This window comes from Ailuropoda melanoleuca, chromosome 19 (genome assembly GCF_002007445.2).
Source record: "Ailuropoda melanoleuca isolate Jingjing chromosome 19, ASM200744v2, whole genome shotgun sequence".
NCBI lineage: Eukaryota > Metazoa > Chordata > Mammalia > Carnivora > Ursidae > Ailuropoda > Ailuropoda melanoleuca.
In genome coordinates, this window is record NC_048236.1 from 27,498,510 (window position 1) to 27,525,639 (window position 27,130).

The window sequence follows — 27,130 nt, forward strand, 5'->3', positions numbered from 1 at the left end:
TCTTTGTTCATAGCAATAGTTCCAGCAAATCCACAGCCATCTGGCCTACAGGCCAGATAGAAGGGCCAGCGGGGTTCTCGTCCCTGAATTTTCATCTAGAGCTGGTGAGACTGAACTTCTTGTCCTTCTCATCCTCACCACCTGGGCTTTGATCCCCGTGCCTTGCAGGTAGGTTCCCAGGAGAGGAAAAGCTAGTGGAGTCTCACAGACCACAGGAAAGTTAAGTCTGGTTGCAGTGGTAGCATAAGGATGAAAAGATCTGGGCTCGGATGTATCACCCCTATACTCCTGCCCCCTTCTGAACTTGCTGCCCATCTCGTGCTGCCACAGCCTTGTCACTCCTGAGTAAGGAGGACAGAGTCTCCCAGCTTCAGCACCAAGTGTCTGGCTCAACGATTTTGGAGCAGTTAAAATGTCCCTCTTGTTCGATAACCGACATTAAAATCTGTAACATATCCTCTCCTCCTTCATGCCTTTTCACACAAAGAGAGTAGTGTGGCCAGTGCTCCTCTTTGTCTGAGAACACCGTTTTTATTTTTCCCCATTTGACACGCAGCATTTCAATCATTTTGGTACTTATCTGACCTATTCATGCTGGCCATGACTGAAAGCAAAATTTCTACCCTTACTGTCAGCATGAGAATACACTTCAGTGGAGAAGGAGATTGACTGATTGATTGACTGGTGTACTCATTCATGTGTTCTAATGCTTGCTGAGTACCTGCTGTATATGAGGGTTCTGTTAGGTACTGGGGGGAAGGGCCGCTGCTGTCCCGGACTTTATAGTTAGGTTGCTTCTTGCAATTCCTCCCACCTTATTCTAGTTTTCAATCTATTTTTCCCTAGAGGAAGGAAGAATCCTGAATAGAACGAAGTCACTGACTCTTAATTGGAGTGATAAAAACGTAGCACTAGTAATACTAAATGGCCAATTCACCCATTCTCTTTTCTTGTGTTACTAATAAAACAAAAACAGGCATGTGAAGGGCTAGATTGACTCTCAGAACTTCTTACTATTGTAGGCATCTTGGTGTCATTGAGGAGTGTGTCATCCAGAGTGAGCGGGAAGGGTCCAAGGGAGCCATGGGCAACAACTGTGGAAATGAAAAACATTACAAGCACAAAAATGAGATTGGAGAAGTTTACATTAGAACAAGGTCAAAATTTCATAGACTTTTTCTGTCATTCGGAATTTACAGATGTGTAAGGTGCCTTCTTACCTCATTTTTTTTTTTAAGATCAGTACGATACTGTATGGTGACTAATATAATGTAATAAAAAATTTACAAAAAAGATCACATAAATATGTTCTTGAGAAAAATATAACTCGTACTTTTGATCCTCGTTGAATTCTCCATTCTTCTCTTCTATCCTCGTTTGGTGCTATCCTAGATATGTTACATTTAAATGGTTTTGCTAATGAGATCTGGTTAATTTTTCCATTTGTGACTATATAAAGGATGCAAGACAGATACTTATTCTGAATTTATTTGTTTGAAAATATTGGTAATGATTGTCTCCAAGTTGTAGGACAATGTAGGATTGGGCTTTGCCTTTATTCTTCTCTAGATTTTTCAAGTTTTATACAATGCATTTATTTATTTTATAAAGTTAGAAATATCAGTTAGCTTTGAGAAAGTACATTATAAATTTTGTCGACTTCAATTAAGGATTGCTTTTTCAACAATATACTTTCATGATCATTTGAATTAAGGTTCAGGAGCAGGTGAATGTGGAGAGCTAAGCTTACCGGTAGAAAACCCATGGGTCTCACCAGGCTCTTCAAATGTCTTCTCTGTAGATATTTCATCTTTTCTATCACCACAGCAGAAAAGAAAGAAGAGGTGGTGAAAAGGAGCTTGATAACAATAGGGGAAATGCATTTACTTTTCCTATACTCAATTAGACCTAAAAATTAGAGAAAAACCCTTTAAAACTGGGTTTGCTTATTTCTTTCATTATAGAAGTAATCTTCAAATGTATTTTCATTGAAGGAAAATTCAAACAACTTCTGAAAATGGTTGTTTGACTCCAGGGTTTTCCATAAACATCTTTCATGTGGTCCTGGGGAGCATTTTCATCATAAGCAAAACTAGTCTTTGGGGCTTGATGTTTTATAGTTCCATTGTGTTTGCACTGTGTCCTTGACATCGAAAATAATTGCATGACATGATCTATGACTGAATGTTCTTGCTAAAATCTCAGATCCTCAAACCTGCAAATTCAGAGAGTCCTTCAGTTTATTTACTTAAGTAACTCTCGTGGTTATAGTTAATAGGAGAGGGGGATTTCTGGGTAATGCAGGTGTATTAAATCCCTATTCTGGTCACAACCATTGTCTGCAGGAGTTGTGGGGTAGGTTTGCAGTGCCATGCAGTGGCAGTCTGGAAGATATCTAAGAGCAAATCCAAGGGCATTGTTGTACAGCTGTCTGTTATAACCTTGGCCCATTCTAGCAAGCTTTATATAGAAAGGAGTAGCAGTAGTGATAACTTTTGAAACTCACTGAAAGGTTTGTTACTATAAGCTATCAGGTCTTATTAGCTTGTGTCTGTGTTAGTACAATTTAGTCATAGTAGACCAATATATTTGATCCACTTTTCTATGATTCATGATGATGGGAAGGCCAAAGGGTGCTCTGGGTTGTAGAGTCACCTAGATTGGCTATAGACAATGGGACCATCTACATACATATTTCTAACACTCCCAATTTGCCAAAGTCCTAATAGAGGTAATATACAAAATATTATCCATTGGGCTGGCATGGGCTCTGACCAATTAGAATAGATGTAAACATGGAGGACTCTATTGGTGCACACAAACTAAATATAAATTCAGACTGTTTTGGAATTAGGTATTCTTGTTTGTTTCTAGTGGTATCATGCTATACACTTAAGAAATAGTTTTTATGGATATCATATTTATGAAGCTCTCATATCAAACATTAGAGCATTTGTGATTTAGACAATTTCCCTTTTTTCTTCCCACTTATAGAACTTTGTTTATAGTAAGATCTCTTTCCTCATATTATAACTTTGGTCCCCTTGTTTTATCTTGCTGTAAAAAAAGAAAATAACCAAGAGGAATAATGAATAAAGTGCTGGGTATGGCACTAGTTACAAGTCAATAGCCCACTTTGTGTAGGATCCTGCGTCAGATGCTATTTCCTCATCCTTTGCCACTGGGCGTGATTCTGCCAGTACAATGGCCATCTAGACCATCATCACTCAGAAGCAATAATTTGGGAAGCTGGACACTGAGTTCTTTCACTGGCTTTTATTTTAAAGTCATTTGAAACTGGCAGATTTATGGGCTATTCAGGTGAGAAAATTTTCTGTTTTGTCTTCCTAGAAAGGTTTGAAATAACAGGACTGCCTTTCTGCCCGCCTGCCCACCTGTCTGCCTGACTTCCACCCTCCCTTCCCAACTTGGTAATCATAGTTAATGTAAAATGTTTGCTTCTTGCTCCTTAGCAATTCTTTCTAACAATGTTGGTAGACACAGGAGTGGATGGGATCATTCTATTTCTTTCTCTTTCTGTCTTGGGCAGCTGTTTCCTGTAATTTTTAATGTTTTTTCTATCAAGTCTTGGTACATTCTGTCGGATTTTTTCTTATGGATGGATGGCCTCTGCTTTGTTTTTCTCTTTCTTTCTTTCTTTCTTTCTTTCTTTCTTTCTTTCTTTTTTTTTTGAAAATGGAGAATAAGTATCATCCTATAGTTAAATCAGAAGAGTGAATATCTCTGTGTCTTGTGAACAAAGTTAATACTCTAGTACTAAGATTTTCCTCAATCGCACTATTTCTTCTCATAACAACTTTTTAAAATTTCTAAAGAGTGGCTCTATAGACGTATCAGTTAACAAAATATATGAGGATTTTGCTCAGGTCTGTGGTGGTGGGTGAAGAGTTATGAAAGGGTTCCTGCGCTTGAGGAGTTTAAACTCTTACAGGAAAACTCTTACAGGGTAAAGCGAGGAAGTATTAAACAAAAATGTAAGTGCCAAAAAGAGTACAAAGTTCAAAGCAGGGAGATATTGCTGCAGGCTCAAATAGGCTGTTCAGACATCATGGGATCCAGGTGGGACTCCACTAGGAGCGTGAAGGAGAGTAGGATTTGGATAGGTAACGTAGAAAAGGCAGGTTCTTCTGGGCCATAGGGAAAGGCTAGGGGTCAGAGTCCAGGATGAGGAGGGTAAGGTCTGTGTGCAGTGAGGAATGGTGCGGTGGCAGCAGGGGGATCATGGGTAATGGAGGCAAAGTTGCAAAGGTCAGGGGGTGAAAGGCTCAGTTGATGAGCTTGGCCTCTACCTCAGTGAAGGGCCTGGCAGGACATAGACGGCTCACTCACTGTGGGGTAATTTGAGCAAAGTTTAAAAAAGGAATTACTTATTAAGTTGTGGGTAGAGTATGAGAGCAACCACAAGGCCGAGGGCAGTATTCCAGGGCTGGTAACAGTGGGGTGCTCAAACTACCCTTAGTCCAGTTACCATGAACCAGAGACAGAGAAGGATCTGTGGAAAGGCTGCTTGACAGGGACTGAGATGAAGCTGAAATAGGACAATAGCCCTTGAAGACTTTGCAAGTTGGGGGTGAGAGGAGGTGAGGAATTCACTCACTTCATTCTCTCTTCTCCCTCTGAGGAGAGGTCCTGCTCCCCACTAGCTGGTCCTACCTAGGAGTCGGGGCAAAGGGTGTGTGTGACTCTATCCTTACCAATCAGCCTTCTATACATAGAGCAGGAGGGGACTAGTGGGCAGAGGATATTCACAGGGTAAGAGGAAGATGCGGGAATCTTTGAAAGTCATTGAACAGGGCTCAATGTAAGAAATTTTTCAGACTTATTAATCTAGCAGCAGTTATACAAGTTAAGGAGGGGAAGAGGTTAGAGGCAGGGAAATCCATTAGGGAGATCAGATTTGACATTTTTCACAATGTAAATTAGTAAGGTCCTAGAAGAGATTGTTGGCAAAGGGAATAGAAAGGAAGGAACAAATGTGAAAAGCATTATAAAGAATTGTCAGTATTTCATACAGCCAAATTTGTATCTCTCTTAGTATAATCTTCAGAATTAGATTTCTAAATGTTATAAAATCTATGTAATTTGTGTTTAGAGTTTGTCTCTGTTCTTTAATCATTTTATCTAATGTACTTTTCTTTGGCGTTTTCTCATTTTGATTTTCTTATTTGATATTCAGTTCTTGTTGAGAATATAGCTCAGTGCTTTGGTAATTTAGTTTGAGAAATACTAATGCTTTACAGAAAACCAAATGAGAGTTCATAATGCAGGTTGCTTTCTTTCTTTCTTTTTTTTTTTTTTAAAGATTTTATTTATTTATTTGACAGAGGGACAGCCAGCAAAAGAGGGAACACAAGAAGGGGGAGTGGGAGAGGAAGAAGCAGGCTCCCAGAGGAGGAGCCCAATATGGGGCTTGATCCCAGGACCCCGGGTCATGCCCTGAGCCGAAGGCAGATGCTTAACGACTGAGCCACCCAGGCGCCCCCATAATGCAGGTTGCTTTCTGATTCCATTAGTATTTTCCTGATGTAACTAATAGTTTATCATAAATTCTAAAAATCAAACTATTTTAATTGTTCTATATCTTATAAGTGAAAAAAAACACATTAGATACTTAACACATTGTAAGGAATCCATTTTATCTGCAAACATAGTCCCAACATCTATCTCAGTCTTTAGGGTCTATCCGTTTCCCCTTTATATACTCATTTATCTTTAGCGCAGTATATGCATAGTTTGTCTGTCAGAATAACCTACACAGATCTCAGTGCTGACGTAATATCATAAAGTTACAATAGCTCAGTCTCACTCCATTATATGATCTTTCAAAAGTCAAGAGCATGCTGCACTCTATTTTGGGTACTTACCTCTCAGGGAAGCGTCTCTGTTTTATTCTCTGCAGAAAGATAAAAAGTAATTTTATCAGGAGAAAATGTCAGCTGAAGAACTAAAGTCTATTTTCATCCCCTTTTTCCTTTAACTTCACTTCAACCAGCCTGTACAACGCTATTTTGCAAAAATAAAATTTTCATTGGCCTTATCAGCTATCTCTAAGCATTTCTTCAACTAATTCTCATGCAGTGGAAACCAACTGAAAAGGGGCAGGGGCTGGAGGTCTGGGAGCTGTTCGGATAGTGCTGCAAATGCACAGCGTTTAGACTTACCCGCTGAAGAAGATCCAGGTGCTCTTGGGAATTGCTGAAATTTTTTCCAATGTCAAAGAGGCAGAAAGTCTCCTGCTGGCAGAGGCTGACCCAGTCCTGGTGTTCCCCTGGGTCAGGGATGCGATCCAGAAAGATCCGATATGCTTCCCACACTGCTTCCTGACACACTGCAAGGCAGCACCATTAGGAGCAGAAAATCGCCGCATCCTGAGATGATCCCTGTTTCCCAGCCCAAGCATGATCTTAGAACACGGAGTGCTCTTTTATGGCTTATGTGGACACACCAATTTATAGCCCACGGAAATTAATCCATTTAATAAATATATATTGAATCCCTCCATGTGTTATAGAGAAAAATAAAGGAAGACAGGGAATATGAGAGAGAGAGAGAGAAAGAGAGAGAGAGAGAGGCTGTGGTTTAAAATAGGGCAGTTGAGGAAGGCCTCACTATAAAGGTGACTTTTGAGGCACGCCTGGGTGGCTCAGTCGTTAAGCGTCTGCCTTCGGCTCAGGGCGTGATCCCAGCGTTCTGGGATCTAGCCCCGCATCGGGCTCCTCTGCTGGAAGCCTGCTTCTTCCTCTCCTACTCCCCCTGCTTGTGTTCCCTCTCTTGCTGGCTGTCTCTCTCTGTGTCAAATAAATAAATAAAATCTTTAAAAAAAAATAAAGGTGACTTTTGAGCAGTATGGAGAAGGCCTCAAGGCTGGAGAATGCTAGGAACACTGAAGGAACAACAAAGAGGTCAGTGTGACCAGAGCAAGGATGACCGTAAAAGAGGATGAGGACAGAAGGTGTGGTGAGGGGAACAGCGCCTGTGGAGCGCCCTGTGGACCAATAATCTTCAAGCTGGGGCTTAAGTACCTGACTGTATTTAAAGACTTTTCAGGGGATACACAGGCACACAGACAATTTAAAGAGAATCAATACCTAGGTTCCATTTTTCCAATCATGCTTTCCTAAAGTAGGTCCCCCTGAGGACACACCTTTCCTTTTTCCTTTTCCCTTTGGCCCACATCCTTCCCCATTCATCCCTCCCTAATCTTACTGCAGCACAGTGCCTTTAGGTTGCCACACAAAGTGACCATGTGAAATAGTAGTGTTGAGGTTAAGAAACCAAGTGAATTCAGTTGACGGGCAACACTTGTTTTTGCAGCAGGGGGTTTCTGATTCTTTGCTTTCAACACATTAGAAGAAGTCCTAATGACAGCTGACAAGTCAATAAAAATAATGACAAATCATGATGTGATTGTTAGCATACAATGCCGAAGCAACTTAAAGAATAAAGATATTACTACACAACTAATGAAGCATCAAACTTTACATCGGAATCCGGGGATGTACTGTATGGTGACTAACATAATATAATAAAAAATCATTAAAAAAAAAGAATAAAGATATTACTCTAACAAAACTCCCGTCTATTTCCATCTACTTATTTACATTTAAGTTTTCTCAGAATTTAAGGGAAACTAAGTAAAAGAATAGGGATAAAATTGATGCGAAGTCCAGTTTCATTTTGGCAAGACATAATATGAATAATAAGTAATAGTACGTGAACTCATATGAGGAACAACACCATAGCAACTCCATGTATCCAGAGGCTGAAGCTAATGAAACTTAAGCTACAGGCCCTTCATTTAAATTGGCCTCTTCCAAAATCTTGTTCCTAAATTTGTATTTATAAATGTTAGCATCCACAAAACCTGTATCTGATATTATATCTGTCAAGGGAAATTTACTTGAATTTTTTGTTAAATTTGTATCTGTTTGTTTTAACTAATTATATATTAAAAGTAATTATAAATGCAACTGAATCCAGAAGAAATTTCTTTGTATGCATAAAGCCTATAGTAGCTGGAAATAAATAAAATCTGTAATTTAAATATATATATATATATATATATTGTTACTGAGAAGTATGTAAGAGTAACGACTAACAGACTTTCAGGCATAAAATAAATTACATTAACATAAGGCTGTGAAGTGGGAATGGGAAGGGAAATGTGGACATATGAAGAAAAAGGATCCCTGGGGCATTTCCTACTGCTGAGAAGAGTACATGAAGGCATATCCTATGGAGTATTCGATGGTAACTACTGAGCAGCTATGGTGGATTCTACTGGATGCATACAAATGCTCTAATTTTTGTTTTATTTTCAATATCCATATTTACAACTCACCAGAAGTTGCATCTTATCCAATTATTTAAACTTATGATGAAAAACTTTAGATGTTAACTGAAAAGCATGCAAAGGGGTACATAGTTCAAAAATTACGTTAGGGTATTATGTGAGGGAAAAAAGTTATAGGACATCTGTCATAAGCAATTATAATATGTTGATTTTTACCTCAGGAGGAATGGGGAGCAACTGGAGGCTTTGCGGCAGAAGCTGACATCATCTGACTTTCTAAAGAAACTCTACCGGCCTGCTGAGAGGAGGGGTTGGGGCAAGGAACAAGTTGAGAAAACACCAGTTTGGAGACTCTTACTCCTATGCTTTATCCCTCCTCACTCCTTATTTTTATACGTCTGGATTTTTCTTAACTTTTTGTTTTAAGAGGCAAAGAGAATTCCAGACCAACAGAAGCTCAGGTTATTTGCCAGCAGCCACCTCACCAGAACCCACAAAACCAGGAGTGTGTGCAGTCCTCTCCACCTCAAATGTGCCATCTAGTTTTCCACACCTGGGGAAGTAACAGGAGTCAGTAACAGGAGAGCAAGTGAATCACCTTACCAGGAGAACCCACTTTTGTGAACGTTATTGTTCTCCTGCCAGGCAAGGATCAGAGGGTTGTAATGCCCTTTCTTTTTTTTTTTTCTTTTCTTTTTTTTTTTAAAGATTTTATTTATTTATTTGACAGAGATAGAGACAGCCAGTGAGAGAGGGAACANGGAGAGGAAGAAGCAGGCTCATAGCAGAGGAGCCTGACGTGGGGCTCGATCCCATAACGCCCGGGATCACCGCCCTGAGCCGAAGGCAGACGCTTAACCGCTGTGCCACCCAGGCGCCCCTGTAATGCCCTTTCTAATACCAACAATCATGCAGTCTTTTGATCTTCATTTCTACTCAAGAGTCTATTTATAATGCAAGAAGGGAACAACACTTGAATATCTTGAGACTTGCCCAAATCTTAACAGTTGCGTGTCCGTCTGAGCAAACAAGGTGCCATTGCTATCTCTCTCATCTACTTACTCCACACTCTCTTTCTTGGTGTTATTTTGACCTTCCATCTCTCCCCAATGCGCCTGTTAATTTAGTTCAAAACACATTTAAGTGCCAGAGATACAGCATTTATATGTATATAAAATCAAGCAGCGCGGCTTTTTGGGGTCTTAGTGTTGGTGTCTTTCGCTGATAATATCTGTGTGTGAAACATCTGGGAGAACATAATGTGATAATCCTTCTGTTTGCCAGTGCAATGTACCCTCAGGCATGTTGCTTTCGGTCTCAGGTTACGTCTTCCTTTTATTTCCGTCCAATGTAAGGCTTGTTTTCTGTGCCTGCATCTTGCGAGCTCTGCTCCTTTCTCTGCTGCCCTTTCTTCTACTTCAGAGCACAGAGCACCCTCACCCCCACTAAAATCTCTTTCTCGCAAAGGTTCTGAGAGAACTTTCTCCCTGAAGCACAAATGTCTGAAGCTGTTTAAATAATTATTTCCCAGAGAAGGAAGATCACAGCCAACAACATGGAAATACAAATGATTATAAGAGATTATTATGAAAAATTATCTGCCAACAAATTGGGCAATCTGGAAGAAGTGGATAAATTCCTAGAAACATATAAACTACCAAAAACAGGAAGAAATAGAAAACTTGAACAGACCAATAATGAGCAAAGAAATTGAATCAGTAATAAAAAATCTCCCAACAAGAGTCCAGGGCCAGAGACTTCCCAGGGGAATTCTACCAAACATTTAAGGAAGAATTAATACTTATTCTTCTCAAACTGTTCAAAAAAATAGAAATGGAAGTAAACTTCTAAATTCATTCTACGAGGCCAGCATTACCTTTACTTTGATTCCAAACCCAAAGACCACACTAAAAAAGAGAACTACAAGCCAATATCCCTGATGAACATGGATTAAAATATTCTCAACTAAATCTAGCAAAATGCATCCAACAGTACATTAAAAGAATCATTCACCATGATCAAGTGGGATTTATTCCTGGGTTGCAAAGGTGGTTCAATATTCACAAGTCAATCAATGTGATACACCACATTAATAAAAGAAAGGACAAGAACCATATGATCCTCTCAATAGATATGGGAAAAGCATTTGATGAAGTATAACATCCATTCTTAATAAAAACCCTCAACAAAGTAGGGTTGAAGAGAACATATCTCAACATCACAAAGGCCATATACAAAAGACCCACAGCTAATATCATCCTTAACTGGGAAAAACTGAGAGCTTTTCCTCTATAGTCAGGAACAAGATAGGTGTGTCTACTCTCACAACTACCATTACTGGAAGTCCTAGCCTTAGCAATCAGACAACAAAAAGAAATAAAAGGCACCCAAATAGGCAAGGAAAAAGTCAAACTTTCACTATTTGCAGATGATGTGGTACTCTATGTAGAAAACTCAAAAGACTCTACCAAAAAATTGCTAGAACTGATACATGAATTCAGTAAAGTCACAGGATACAAAATCAACATACAGAAATCTGTTGTATTTCTATACACCAATAAAGCAGCAGTAGAAAGAGAAAGCAAGGAATTGATTCCATATAATTGCACCAAAACCCGTAAGATATCTAAAAATAAACCTAAACTAAGAGGTAAAAGATCTGTACTCTGAAACTATAAAATGCTAATGAAAGAAATTGAAGATGACACAAAGGAATGGAAAAACAGTCCATGCTCACGTATTGGGATAACAAAGATTGTTAAAATGTCTACACTACCCAAGCAATCTACACATTTAGTGTAATCCCTATCAAAATACCAACAACATTTTTCATAGAGCTAGAACAAACAACCCTAAAATTTTTATAGAACCAGAAAAATACTGAATAGCTAAAGCAATACTGACAAAGAAAAGCAAAGCTGGAGGCATCACCATTCTGGACGTCAAGTTATATTACAAAGCTGTAGTGATCAAGACAGTATGGTACTGGCACAAAAACAGACACACATATCAGTGGAACAGAATAGAAAACCCAGAAATAAACCCACAACTATATGATCAACTAATCTTTAATGAAATGGGAAAGAATATCCAATGGAAAAAGGACAGTCTCTTCAACAAGTGGTGCAGGGAAAACTGGACAGCAACATGTAAAAGGATGAAACTGAACCACTTTATTATAGCATACACAAAAATAAATTCAAAATGGATGAAAGACATAAATGTGAGACAGGAAACCATCAAAATCCTAGAGGAGAACAAAGACAGTAACCTCTTTGACATTGGCCAGAGCAACTTATTAGTAGACACACCTCCTGAGGCAAGGGAAACAAAAGCATAAAAGGAACTACTGGGACTTCATCAAGATAAAAAGTTTCTGCACAGCAAAGGAAATAGGCAAAACTAAAAGACAACCTACAGAATGGGAGAAGATATTTCCAAATGATATATCTGATAAAGGGTTAGTGTCCAAATAAAAAGAACTTATAAAACTCAACACCCAAAAGCAAATAATCCAATTTAAAAATGGGCAGAAGACATGAATAGACATTTTTCCAAAGAAGACATATGGATGACTAATAGACACATGAAAAGATGCTCAACATCACTCATCATCAGGGAAATACAAATCAAAATTACAATGAGATACCGCCTCATACCTGTCAGAATGGGTAAAATGATAGGAAACACCAACAGATGTTGGTGAGGATGTGGAGAAAGTGGACCCCCTTTGCACTGTTGGTGGGAACGCAAACTGGTATAGCCACTCTGGAGAACAGTATGGAGATTCCTCAAAAAGTTAAAATCAGAACTACCCTACGATCCACAATTGCACTATTAGATACTTACCCAAAGGATACAAAAATACAGATTTGAAGGAGTACATGCATCCTAATGTTTATAGCAGCATTATCAACAAGAGCCAAACTGTGGAGAGAGCTCAAACGTCCATTGACTGATGAATGGATAAATAAGATATGGTGTATATATATATATATATATATATATATATGATGGAATACTCCTCAGCCATCAAAAAGAATGAAATCTTGCCATTTGCAACGATGTGGATGTTGCTAGAGTGCATTATGCTAAGTAGTCAGTCAGAGAAAGACAAATACCATATGATTTCACTCATATGTGCAATTTAAGAAATGAAACAGATGAACATAAGGGGAAAGAGAGAGAGGCAAACTATAAGACAGACTCTTGACTATAAAGAACAAACTGAGGGGTGCTGGAGGGAGGTGGTAGGAGGATGGGTTAAATGGGTGATGGGTATTGAGGGCACTTGTGTTGAGTATTGGGTGTTATATACAAGTGATGAATCACTAAATTCTATTCCTGAAACTAATATTACACTACATGTTAACTAACTGGAATTTAACTAAAAACTTGAACCTAAAAAAAAAAAAAAGAATGATTTCCCTGGGATATTGTCATTTATAGGGATCCAAATGTTTAAGATGAAACAGGGACCAGTAATTTTCTTTAGACTTTTTGAGGGGTAGGTTCTTTTGGTGACTGCTCTGATGTCATTTTTCTGACTACCTAGAAGCTTAGCACAAAGCAGGAGGTGTAGAATCTTTCTGTGATTGGGAGAACAGGAGCACAGCCCATGTCCCACCAGGAGAGTTCCCCCATCCTTACCAAAGGGGGACCAAAAGAACCCTTGAAAGTTGAAGCATCACAGTATCTCAGGGCTGGGAGGAGCCTGAAAACTTCTGAAAGCTGGATTTTTCTAACCCTTTAACTTACCTGTTAACTTATCTTACTGCACCATCCTTCCCTAAATCTACCAGGAGAGATTTCCACAGGGATTCTAGGGATATCCAGAACCTTGCCTCTTCAGTCTTCCTACCGTTGCTGGCCAATGCCTGAAATCTGACCACAGAGTCTTAGTCTTTCTGATGAACGCTACACTGTAGGCTCTTAGGCGATGTGGGAAGAACCCCAGGAACACATTTCCTGGAGGCCAGGCATGCCCTGGGATAGTCATTCACATTTGTAAGGATTAGGTTAGACCAATGGTATGTAAAAAAAACCCCACTGGGTTGCGCACAAATTAGATGGAGGGATAACACGCTGGAGTAGGAGTCAGAATGCTGTGTTCTAACCCTGCTCTGCCACCACCGATGGCCCTGACTGAGCACATCACCTCACTTTTTAAATCTCTGTCATGGGGGTGTTGGTTAGATGTTCTCTAGACCAGTGTTTCTAGAACTTTAAGGTGCAAATAAACTACCTGGGGATCTCATTAAAATACAGATTCCGGAAGTAGATATGATGGGGTGAAAGTAGGTCGCACTTCTAACAAGCAGGTAGATGCTGGTGATGCTGCTGGTCTATGGACAGCACATGGAGAAGCAAGAACTAGGATTCCCTCTATCTTAAACTTTCTCTAAGGCATACACTTATGTGAAAGAAAGATCTAGCTTTTGATATTGAGGTTGGGACAGAGGTGGAGGGAGAGAGAAGAAGAAGGAGGAGGAGGAAAGGAAGGCAGAGGAGGAGGGGGAGGGAAAGAGAGGGAGGGAGATACAGAGAGGGGTGGGGGGTGTGAAGGGAGTTTGCTTGGGTAGGAGCACAGGGTTCCCCTGAGAGACTACCAGAAACAAACTTGCCTGTCTTGTATTTGTGCTTTGCGATGAGTATGTTTATGATTCTACCATGAAGCTCAGAACATTCTCATTTGTGTTGCTTTAAGCATTAGAAAAAGAAATATCTCAAATTCCATTTGATTTGATGAATGTGGAAACTTTCTCTCCTAAGTTTGAAAGATGTCAAAAGCTAATTTTGTAAAAGCAGCACAAAAACAATAAGTGTGCTACTCTGTCAAAGGAGCACCACTTTGCAGCTAGGTCTTATTTCTGGTTTCTTTGTGAACCAATTTGTTAGACTTAAGAAACCCATGCTGATGAAGAGTAAAATTTCATATCACCCAGGGGCAGCCATAAAGATAACGGACTGTTGTTGCCGTGGGGAGAAAAACACTGGCTTGTTTCATCTAGGAAAACAAGAATGAAAAAGGCAAACCTAATGAGAATAAAGAATAAAATTCAGAGTTAAAAATTTGGTTGCGGCAATAAATAGTCTATTTTATAAATACCTGTGATGAATCAATTGTATTTGTGAATGTCATAAAGAGTTAGAAGTTATATGAAAATAGCAGTTGTGTTCATATTCAATGTGAGGCATATGTTATATATTTCACGTCCATTCATGAATAACATGAAATTTACGAGTGTCATTATCTGATCAATGTGTAGGCACATTCAAAGTGAATAATTTACACATTATTGTCTTCTCTTTGCATTCCCAATGGCCTCTTTGCCTCCTGTATCCATCAACAAGCATTTACAGAAACTGCCACACAGAGGTGCTATGCTAGGACCTTGGAATAATAATATAGTGTGCTTGATTTTCTATAATTAGAGTTCTCCTTCTGACTGTGATCCAGTACTTGTCATTTCTCTGTGGGTGTGGCTTCTGTCAGAAAGCAAATGTCTCTTCCACATAAAATGAGACATATGAGGAACATAAGGCTTGATATTTTTGAGACTGTTAGTTATGCCTCCAAAACTCCGCAAAAACTCCTCCCCAGACTAACTCAACCTCCGTACATTTTACAGATGTAAACCCTCAAGAACTCCGCGAGACGTTGGTATCATGAAAGGGGTTCTCTGCTGTCTTAATTTGCAATACATCACAGGCTAGAATTGAATGAGCACATTTTAGTTAATGGGCTTAAAATAGAGCAGGTTGACTGTGCTTTTTGGAATGGAAGCAAATGTCTCATGTGATGAAGGCAGACCTCAGCAAACCCCCTCAACTTTCACATGTAAGATGAATTGAGCTTAGGCTCCAGCTAGCTAAGATATTTTGCATTATTTGGAGCAACCTGGGGGATTTAATAGTGTCTACTAAAGATTCTCTTTGGTTTTGTTTTGTTATTTTTCATTTAAAGAAGCAGCCATGGCAACTGTTTCATCTGTAGTAAGTGAATGACAAGGCTGTGGTGTGATTGAACTCCATAATGATTTCTGAGAAAGCCACAAGAATCCTGTTATGCTGTCTTGGGGTGAAAACTGCACTGTAAATCTGCTGGAAATCCCAGTAATTGTGTTGTAAATCCTGTTAACACCCCTGCATCATATCTTGGTAACCGCTGTTAATTTGAGACTCTTCCGTATTTGGGTGTGCCTCCAGGTTTCCAAACTTCAGAACTTTTTGCTCGATCAGCAATAAACAACTTAACAAGAAGGAAGAGAGGATCTGGATTGTAATGTTGCTTTTGAAAAATGAAATCTTAAGTCACAAATCAACTTGCTCAGATTCCTGACATTGCAATCATTCTGTGCTTCTTACTTCATAATAATCACGTTAAAACTCAATATTGGGCTTTGGCAAAAATAAAACAGAGAGATAATACCCAGATGCTGAGGCCTTCTGGTGACTTGTTAAATGCCTTAATGGTTCTATCTTGCACAGGACATTATTTTAAACTTAAGAGGAGATATCTACCATAGTTTTGAAAGTTTACTATTCATCACTCTCAGATTAGTTGACTGATTTTTATAACCCTTGTGACTAAATGAGAGATTCTAGAAATTTGGGGCTAAAGACAATGTATGGATGAGTGAAAGGGAAGGTGTAAGAGAAATGAGAGGCTAAACAGGTTCCATCTCTTTCCTTACCTCTCAATCTATAATAAGCTTGAAGACTGGCTACAATCTGTTTCATGGATTCCTGTGGACAGACTTTAACCCCAGTTGGGAAAAATGTTGACCTTTTTGTTCGATGCTTGGCCAAATCGAATATTCGTTGCATGGTTGACATTTTGTACATTTTTGCAGTACTTTCAGTTGTTTCGATTCTTGGGGCATTGTCTATGTCTTTAGTTTCAGAATGGTATATTTTAATGGCGCGATCTGTAAAAGAAAGATTGATTTCCTAGTGAATATATACATTGATATGTGTGAAATATATGATAAACAAATGGAATAAACTAAAAGTTATAATGCTCTGGTTTATTCAAGTTCTACTTTGGTGCAACTGCCAAATTTCAGTGACGAGGCATTTTCAGAAATAAGGGAATAGCATAATGAGCTGATCAAGTGTATTTTTTTAAAACCAACATCTCAAATCATCTTGCCTTTAGGAACTGCCAAATATTGAAACCATTTCCCACACATCTCTAAAAATCACTCCCCACTTAGCACTCAAGCCTCCCGAGAGATGCCTCTTTTGATAGACATTATAATTCAAGTGGGAAATGATAGCATATTGTGGTACCCAGAGGTGCACTCTGGATGAGGAAGTGGAGTGCTTCTAGAAACCTAGGGGGGAAAATGCAACAAAACAACTTTCCCGCCTATTAGTGGCAGCCCTAGGATTTCCGTATGGCGGGGCTCAGAGGGTGGCAAGCTGGTTGAAAGTGAGTTGGGACAAGAATATGTGTTAGAGTTGACTTTACAGAGAGAGCAGGATATTTTTTGGAGAGAGGTGAGAGGAAAAATGAAGGGGAGTGTGAAGAGATCAGATTGGCAGGGGATTTCACTCCCTGAGCCATTTCAACCTCCTGGCACTGCTGTATCTGTTAGAGTTGGGTCTAGACCTCAGTTTTAACTCTCTGGACCTTTTGTAACAATAACTTACATTTATTTAAGTTAGGTCTAGACTTCATTTTTAACTCTCTGGACCTTTCATAACAACAACTTATATTCATTTAACACTTTTTTACTTTGAATTTTTTTCATGTGTGCTATAATATTTCATCAAAGCTCTGCTATACTGATGAAACAGATACTCTTTTTCTCAGTTTATCACACGGTAGGGTACTGAGGCTTGGAGGTGTCAGAGCCTGTTAACGGTGGTCAGATCTCAATTCCTCCTCTCCCACTCCACCTCTTGCCTTTTATCTGTCTTCCATTTAAGAAAGGAATTTCTGATGAACAGTTGGGACCACTCACTATGGCCCCTTGAGATCCTAGGCATGTGGCTTACTGAGACTTACATTCCCACTTTACTAAAGGAGAGCCTCAAACGGCTGGCACAGACAAGGGAATCAAGCAGAAATACAAGTAGGGTAACTGCCGAGCAACTCAACTCTTGCCACAAAGCATAAAAGCCCCTCCTTCAATACAGGGGGTGGACCGAGTCCTGTGGGAATACCTATACTCTGGTATTTTGAGGAGTCGTAGAGTACTCAGTCAATGTTGGACAGTGATAAATTCTTAGGAATCTCCAGGAAGAAAGGGAGTGTATGGATTAATTTGCTCATCCAGCTACACATCAAACCAATAAATCATAATCTCTGAGTGGAACGCAGCATCAGCAACTTTTGAAGGTCCCTAGGTGATTCTAATATGCATGCAGGCTTGGGAAGCCACTGTTTTTATAGATCTGTAAGGGCACTTCAGGTGAAGAGTCAAGACAATTCACCTCAAAATGGCTTAAACAAAAAGGAAGTTATCACACAGAAGGGAAAGCTAACAGTAAGGAATGCCTGGTGAAAACAGAATTCTAACTCTGCCTTTCTGCCATTCTCTCATTTTCTTTTTTAGTCCCCTCACGTGGTGACTTTATCTGTAGCCTGGCTTCTACCAAATTAAACTTGCTTGCCCTTGCTCATTTTGAAAAATAACCTTTCCCTGAAGTATGTCTGACTTACGCCGTGTGTCTGGACCAATACCAGCTGCCAAGGGATATACCAATGCCTACGGTTTGAGTTGAATGATCACAGAGCAGGGGACTGGAATTACCCTGAGTGGCTCATTCTAACTGTGGAGGTGGTCAATTTTCCCTGCATGGCAGACTGGAAGGTGCCCATCAAACACTGGCAAGTGCAACAAGGCGATAGGAGCTGAGTGTAGAGCTACGAGTGCCCACTGTAGCTAGTAAAATGTGAATTTTAGTTTAGGATGTTAATTTTTAATAACCTTTCAAACACTCACAGATTTTAGTGTAAGTCACAGAAGAAGTTTTTGTAATTACATTTCAGTTGCCACTAAGAATGGAAGAAACAATGTGCATCATTAGATAATTCTTGGCCTATCGCATATGGTAAGCACAGACCATACTTCGGGAAACTGTGCTCCTCATACATCCTGCCCTTCTCCATTCTTCTCACAGTGCCTATCGCGATGCTGGTCCTGGTCTCCACTTTGTCACCCCCTACAATATTCTGCCTTTTGGGGTTGGTCCTGTTCTTACTTTTTTATGTTATTTTCTAGTAGAACTCTCTGTATGACTTGCTTTCGGAATAGTGTCGACTCCACCCTGGCTCTGGGAAGAGTGCCTGTCCTGGAATTGTTCCTCCTTGGATTCTTCTGGATTTTAACACTTTGCTCATATCCAGGCTTGCTCACATAGATCTACTTGATCTGGGCCTTTGGACTTCATTCTATCAGGATAGGAATAGAAGGAGGTGAGAAAATTACAGATTTGCTCCATGTCCCAGAATCCCATGAGCTCTGACCTGTTCCCTTCTCCCTACTAGGGTCAATCTTCCCTATTCTTCACATGTCAAGTACACATAACTGGTGGTCAACCATGAGGGTGAATTGGGGTGAAGTGAGACTTGGTTTGCTTGGGATATCCTGGTTTATTGCAGCTATTCCTTCATTCTCAAATGTATCCCTGTTTGGAAAATGAATTATGTGGTCACTGAATTTTTTATATCTCCTTGATGAGGGAGATCCGTGGCAAATATTCTACAAATGGTTGTCTGCCTCATCTAGGAAGCACCTCGCTCCATTTTCAAAATCTCTACCTAGTAATTCTTTCTTTGAGATGAAAATTCTCTTCTAGTAGCTTCCACACATTAGTCCTATTTCTGCCTTCTGCAATAGCAAAGAGCAAGTTCACATTTCCTCATATTTCCCCTATGCTAGGAATTTCTCTTCTTTAAGTTAACTGTCTTCCATCTTTCTCTGTCCTTTTTCACATGAGTATCAGACACCTCAGCTTGTGTTCCTCTAAATTACACATGGACAACCAAGGGGATTGCCTGTGATGATACTAATCACTTGGGCATGGATCAGAATCTTCTGCCTGCATTTTGACCCCAAGTCATCACTAGAAAAGAGGTAGGCAAAGTTTCTGAGAACAGGGACTAAGGGTTACCTGGGTTCAAAAATATTTATAGAACAAGCCACACTTAGCTTACAAAGTCTGTCTTTTCCAAGGATTTCAAATCAAATAAACCCCAAATTTAAAGAATTGAAACGTGGAATGTTACAGATATCAGTGAGGTAAGAAGAGCTGATATTTATTGGAGCTAATGAAAGCATTCTTTGGTAAAGCAATTAGATCACATTAGATATTGTCCTCCATGCTGCATAAATAGTAATGTTGAAATTGAACTGAAATTCGAGTCTCTGGATGCATTTTCATGTGCTTGATATTTTTACTTTATATAAGTAGTTGGAAAGAATAGGTAAAAGTTTGAGAAGGAATTGATAGTTGAATGACCTATGAAAAGGGAGCATATTTAATAGAAGATTAGAAAATCTTTTGAGGCAGAAAATACTTGACAAAACAAGAGTATAACCTGTGTGATGATGAATTGGCTGCCATCAACAACTATTTCCTGGTGAAGTTCAAAGTTACAAAGAGAAAGAAGGGCAAAGTGATTTCAGAAAAAACAAACAAACAAGAAAACTCTTTATCTTTACCAGAGTATAAGAATGCTAGAAAAATTTAGTTAATTATAATATGCATTTGGACAAAAATAAATGCAATTGTACTATATATTTTATTGTAGATTAATCACCAGGAAAACAATCCTAAGCCAATAGTTTTGGGAAATAGCCATATTATTGAATGAGGAAAAGAGAAAAATGGAAATGAATAAATTTGCATATTCAGAACTTCTAAATACAGACAAGAGACAGCTAATATTCATTGCTTACTTTCTAAATTTAATTTAAATATGTTCATTATTTGTGAAAGAAAAATGTAGTAGCAACAGAAATCATATGTTGCTCAACTAGTCAAAATGTTTTAATAGCGCTAGTGGTGCACAGGGCCCTGGGTCTCTGACTCACCAGCTGTACAACTTGGAAGTACTTGACCTGACTGTGCTTGAGTTTCCTCCCCTGTAAAATGGTGAATGATAGGGCCTCTCTTACAGGGTTTCTGTGATATTACTAAATGAGTTACCACTTGGGAAGCACTTGGGTAAGAGCTCAGTAAAAACTCCTTTATCCAACTGTCCATGCATTTCACTGCCTGGTATCACTCTTCCTTCCTTATGTGCTCTTTCACGGCGCTTCTCCTCAGTCCTCACACAAGACTAGGCGCGTCCCCAAAGTCTTCCAGTGCTTCCGTGCTTTACTGCTCATCTCATGCTTGTCTGTGCCTTCATATTAGAAGGCTGTTCTTTTCCTTCTTCATTCGTGGGCCAGTTTCTAAGCTTTCTTTCCTTCTCTACTAAGCTTTCTCAGACCCCGCACTCAGAAATCATTCATTGCTCTTTTGTGTTGCTTTAGTGTGGGTCAGATCTTTACTGATTTACTGATTCACCAGTGTTCATTAAGTGTCTACTATGTTTCAGCCCAGGATGGCATATAGTGATAAATTAGATGAACAAATGTCGTGGAATTTGTGGTGTTGTGCTTGCTTGTAGAGTAATTTGTTGTAAATATGTTTTCCCCTTCAGGTTGCAAATACCTTTGTATTTGCAAAACCTAGACTTTTAGACTTCAAATACCTGAGTATTGTGATCTTGTCCTCTCCCCAATTCACCTTGGTGCTTACCTAGTACAAGGTTTGGATAGGACACATATGCAGTACATATTCATCAAGTGAATTCATGAAAAATTCATGTGGAACTAGTAATGAGTCTTTTACAATATATGTATGAATTAGATTCACTAAAAAAACCATTAGGCCATAAAAATTAGTTTCCTATGTCCTGTCTACCTTTTACATTATTGCAACCTCCCTTTTAAATTTCTTCTCATTGTTATAGGGCCTAATATCAGAGGCTTTGGATACAGTCATCTTATTAAAGATAATATCCCAAGTGAAAAGATAAATAAAAAATTCCATTGTGAATGAAAACCAAAAGAACAGAAAGGAGATGGGTTATGCATAAAGTATATTTTAGTAAAGTCAGCTTTCCTAGATACTTTCAATTTATCTGAGAGTAAATAAATAATGAGTAAAATCAATCAAAACCATGGATATCAATGGGAAAGAATATTAATATTGCCTAGCTCTTTAGGATGACAAGTCCTCAATTCCCTTGCCCCTCAATTATTGTAATTGAAAGGTAAACCATACCCATGTTAAATTCAGCTCTCTTCCTACTCCTCACTTGCACCCTTGTAGCTGAACATGGATGGAGAAAAACAACCATTTGGACTCACTTTCAGTGTATAACCCTTAACTAGTATCACAGTAAGTTTCCTTGGTCCATTGAGTTTCTCACTCTCCGGGAGAACTACGTACAACTGTTCTCTGATTTTCTGCACTTCCTGCCAATTCTCACTTTCAGCTGATGACTTTGTTCCACATTTTATTAAGAATAAGAGGAGCAAGAAGAGAACTTTATCAGTGTTCAGCACTGCATCTCTCACTGACTGATCTGTGTTTTTATACTCTGCTTTCCTCCTGTGACTACTTTATGAGAGGTCTGCTCCTATTCAAGGCCAATTCCTTTACTTATGCACTGGATCCCACCTTTTTCCTTTCTTTCTTTCTTTCTTTCTTTCTTTCTTTCTTTCTTTCTTTCTTTCTTCTTTCTCTTTCTTTTTCTTTTTTTTTTCTTCTTCAGGACATTCTTCCAGAAAGTCTTCTGTCATTTGCCTACATCATTATTTCCCCTCTTTATGCTGGATTATTCCTAGCATCCTACAAATATGCTATCATTTTTCCCTTCTACTCAAAGGATTCTCTTGATACCACTTCCCTCCAGCTATTGACCCATTTTTTTTCCATTCACACAGCAAAGCTCTTTGAAAGAGCTGCATTTACCACTTTTCCTAAAACAAAGCAAGATCCTATATGGGTGAGGATTCCTCTGATACCACACATTAAGCTATCAACATTTTCCCCCTTTATTCTCTTCTCTTTTTTTCCCTCCATTCTTTTTTTATTTTGGGGTGTGCAATGTGCTCATAGAGCCTGGTATATTCAACATGCTGATGTGTCATTTCACCAGAAGGTGTCACTATTTAACACATAATATATACTGAAAACTGTTGGAAAATAAATTATCACTTTGCGTTTGGAAATGTACATGTTGAGTACTGACATTTGTTAATGGGGGTGATTTTTCAGCAAAACAGATCATTTGAGGAAGGGTTGAGACAGCCATGGTGGAATGGACTCCCAATAGGCTGGGAGGTTCTCATGAAAGGTGTGGCAGAAAAGATTTAGGTGGGCAGGAGGGAATACAACATGTCCATGGGCAGAGCACCTTCCAGCAGGCTAAGAAAAGTGGTTGACACTGAAGGTTTAAATTGGAGAGGGTCTTTTTATTATTATTTTTTTCTTTAGCCTCTCTACCCTGGAGCTAACCCAAATCCTGCAACCTAGTATAGCTATGACGAGTTTGGAAATTTCCATATATACAGAAAAGGAAATTAATTTAACACCACTGAATTTAAGTACTAAATTAAAATGTGACTTTACCCTAAGGAAAATAATCTGTCCAAGGGTAGAGTGGCAAAAGCCTCTGAAATACTGGGCTTTTGACTCTTCATTTATTGTTTTTAAAATTAGATTGCCTAAACATATCTACTAGCTTATGCGAAGGCTAGCCCTTCAGTCCAAAGTATCTTTTCCACTCTAGGTTCTAGACTGGTAGCCATGTGGCCTTGATGTTGACTGGCATCCTGGAAGCTGTGATAGTCCACATCATCTCCTTGTGATACCAATGTTTTTCCTTCCTCTACCAAAGTTGGCCTCCAGTTGTAGGCTGCTTATGAAGCTTCCATTTCATGGCTCAGCTTTGCCCATGAATCAGTCTCTTTCTTGGTTATATATTCAAGTGGATCCTTACCATCCTGTTTGGACCACTCCTCACTAAACTCACTTCTAGAGAGAAATTTTCCAGCCATTTCCAGCCTCACAATATAGGATTACTGTACACATACTGTGACAATAAAACAGACAACAGGAAAAGGAGGAATGGGGCTTTTATGGCAGCATTGTTATGAAAGCAACAGTCACTGGTACAAGCACTTAGCGAACCCATTATGTTTCCTAAGGGAAAAGGCCGCAATGCCTTAATGAATGAATTAACAGAAGTAGAGAGAAAAGTTACTGGAATTCCTATAGAACAAAAATCTCCATTTGAAGAACAGAATTCCACAGAGAGAAAGTAGCTAACATTTCAGGATCAAATCAATGACTGGAAATTTTCAAAAAAAATAATTTAATCTTGCATAAACTTCCTAACTTTACCAAAAATGAGTGAGGGGTTATGGCCTTTAGACAAATGCTCAGCTTCTTTGTGACCAATTATATCCCTGTCTACCCCCTTCCTTAGTAGAAATGCTCAATTACACACCAGAGAAATTTTTCCAAATAGCAAGGGCAACTCAATGTACATTGTGCTTAACATACCTGGATATGCCTCAAAAGTTATGCAGATATACTGAATAGCTTGTTTAATGTTTTTCCAGAAAATCGCATGGATTTTAAGCATTCTGTTTTCTACATGATCTAGTAAGAAGCCCAGGATCTTATACCCCTTCTTTCCCACCTCTCTTCCTACATGTGTTCCCATTAAATTTCTACAATGCCACCCTAGTGAAAATCTGTTCGAATAAATGATAGAGAAGATAATCACAGAAATTAAGGAACCGTCCAGTGATTTTCTTGAATGAAATATGAAGTGAAAAAACTCTTTGAATAGTCAGCATACAGATTGATTGTCAATGATGCATGGGTTTCTCTCCCCGAAGTTTTTGAAACTTGGATGCCACTGCAGCTTTCCTTACCTCCCAAATGCATTGTTCCGGAACACCTCACTCTATGAGAATGACAATCAGTGGTCCTTTTTGTCTCAAAGAATTAGAGCAGTTGCACTGCCTTTTTTCTCATTGCAAAACCAGGTTTAGCCGTTGTACTTGATATGTCAGAACAAAAAGGGTTAGGACCTTGGAAAACCATTTTAAGAAATAAAGGTCGCTAGTTCTTACTTTCTTTTCTTACTTTTTAAAAGATTTTACTTACTTGAGAGAGAGAGAACGAGGCGGGGGAGGGGCATAGGGAGAAAGAGAAGCAGACTCCCCACTCATTGGGGAGCCTGACCTGGGGCCCCATCCCAGGACCCTGAGATCATGATCTGAGCCGGAGGCAAACGCTTAACCCACCGTGCCACCCAGGCACCCTAATTCCTATTTTCTATTCTCTCTTTGTATAGATAAGTATTGAGCCCTCCTTCCACCTCATTGCCTTGGAAAAAAGAAAAAAAAAAAAGACCTAAACCTGTAGGTGAGATGCTGAGAAATTTTGTTGAGGTACAAAACTGCACTTCTTGTTGAGGGCACATGTAGCTTGGTGAGTGGGCAGGAACAGAACTGAAGGTGAGGACAGACGTAAGCAAGAGAAAGGGGGTCGTCTTTTTGTGTCCAGAAGGGGTGACCTCTGAACACTGGAGTCATGAGCTTTTCAGGTCTGGTAAGTGTCAGGAGTGCAGAGTCAGGGGCCCAGTAGGGCCACGTCTTCAACTGTATTTGGAACAGAAATGTGTGCTAATTCCTCCACCCCTTCGTGGGGAGAGAGAGAGGGCATATGGAGAAGGGGAGGAGTCTGTCCTGGGAGAGGAGAGAAACACAATGGAAGTACTTGTCATGGGGTGATGTGATGGTCTCACATGGCTGCCTTCATCTAACTCGTGGCGTCGCTTCATAATGGACCCTGGCTGAGGTCCACGCACAGCCACTGCCAGTTCCAGGGCACTGTTCCTACTGTAATTCCAGAACCACAGGAATGCCCTTGACTCTCAAGTGTTCTCAAGGTACATGGCATGGACATGGATTGTGGGAAACTACATGATCAGCATATTGCCTCTGCATGGAGTGCTAAATTTCCTTGAGAATTTTAGCAGGAAAGTTTAAAATGTTAAGGATTGTAAATGAATTTCATGTGAATACATAAGCAAAATTAGCAAAATTCTTTCTCCTCCAAATAAGCCAGCCTTGAAAGTTTGAAAAGTAGGATATTTCTATAAAAGCTGTGATTAACCCTAAAGTATATTACTTTGAAAAAATGGTGAGTGGAGCTAGTTGAGTGCTGAGGTCAGGTAAACAGGATATGAAACCGAGGTGAGAACAGTTATGTTCAAGTTGCTCACCAGCCTAGCTGGGGCTTATTTCTAGGAGCTAACAAGAAACCCGTGTTTTCTCTAGCAACTGGATTTTTAGTACCCCTCAAATCATTCTGGGTAGGCAGCTACCTTCTCCATTTGCAAGTGGGACCAACTCCATTAAGTTGTTTTAATCATCTCATCCTTACATTAACTTAAATCCAATTAACTTTTTTCCTTTCTTCTGCTTCCCAATTTTTAACATATCATGGATACTTTTTTGGCACCATCTCCATAGGTTTCAGAACTCCTTTTGGAGTTTAAATAAACACACAGATTATGGATAAGAGAATCCAAATGGAATATTACCAGTAAATCCGATATGTGGATGACCAGTTGCAATTGTACCTCACAAATCTATGGGACGTTATAGTTTAAGGCATTTTTTGAGTGTAGCTTGACACAAATGTTGAATGGCATGGAAAACAAATGGTTATGCTTGAATAGTACCAGGTAATTCATAAGCCAGCGGCAGTTCATGATAAGTCCATGATCTGCTTGAAATGGGTGAAGAAGACAAGTGGCAGGAATTCGTAGAGACCTACCAAGAGCCTATAGAAAAAAAAATCCCCAAAATTCAGGAAAAAGGAAACTTCAGAAGCTGGCATGCAGTAAGAAAATATCATGGGACAAGAATGTAGATTGTTCGTGGGACACATTCAATGATATGTGCCAAATACCCACTTTCCTTCTGGTTCCAGCTGTGCTGGGTTGCTGGACCATGGAATATCTCTCTCCCTGTGATTCCAGGGGTGCTACATAGTTGGAACATAGCTCATTAGATTCTTATGATGTCTAAAGAACTCATATCAAAATTAGCTCTAATTTATCTCAGCATCTCTATATTCTGAATCTTATCACTGCTTGTGATTCTGATATTGCAAACCATGAAAGACACCATTCCTCATTTTTAGTGCTTTCATGCAAACCTGATCTTGGAGTATGTGGGAATTCTGAGTAAAGAGAATTGTCTGTATAGCATTGGTGCATATATTTCCACACACAAAGATACTTTAACTACTCAAGAAGAACAGAATTGGAGCAGATTAAACAGAAATAGCTGTAAATCTCTGCCTGTTAACTTTCTTATGCACAAGGACCTATCACAGTTCATGTAGAGAAGAAAGGTGAACTTCATTTTGAATACAAGTGGGGTTTAAGTTATAGTAAGATAGTCAAGCCTTTCTGAGTCACTTGCTGAACCTGGGCAGATAATCTCTATATGTGTCAGATTTCTAACCCAAAAAGGGTATAACAGTAATTCCAATACCATAGTTTTGGATTAATACTTGCATGTAATAGTTTTGTTCTGTTTTGAAGACTAAATGACAAAATGTTAAGAGCTTTGCAGAGGCCTGGCACATTGTTAACTGTGATTATGATCTGGTACCATTCTATTCTGAGGCTTAAGGTTAGGAACAGGATAGGAATAGAATCACCTGACTTACCAAATAAAATATAGGACATCCAGGCAAATTTGAATTTCAAGT

General features: G+C 39.2%; 1 protein-coding gene and 1 pseudogene across 1 annotated transcript in view; both read right to left on the reverse strand.

The window, feature by feature from the left end:
* The window catches only part of IMPG1 (interphotoreceptor matrix proteoglycan 1), a 126,208-nt gene that overhangs the window by 86,453 nt on the left and 12,625 nt on the right, over positions 1 to 27,130 (reverse strand). Inside the window, exons 2-6 of the mRNA XM_002923921.4 lie at positions 16,012 to 16,245; positions 6,183 to 6,349; positions 5,886 to 5,914; positions 1,751 to 1,815; positions 1,015 to 1,094 (exon numbers count right to left, since the gene is read on the reverse strand). Of these exons, the coding sequence (XP_002923967.2) occupies positions 1,015 to 1,094; positions 1,751 to 1,815; positions 5,886 to 5,914; positions 6,183 to 6,349; positions 16,012 to 16,245 (575 nt within the window). The remainder of the gene's footprint in view (positions 1 to 1,014; positions 1,095 to 1,750; positions 1,816 to 5,885; positions 5,915 to 6,182; positions 6,350 to 16,011; positions 16,246 to 27,130) is intronic.
* Positions 8,814 to 8,967, reverse strand: LOC117797211 (annotated as a pseudogene).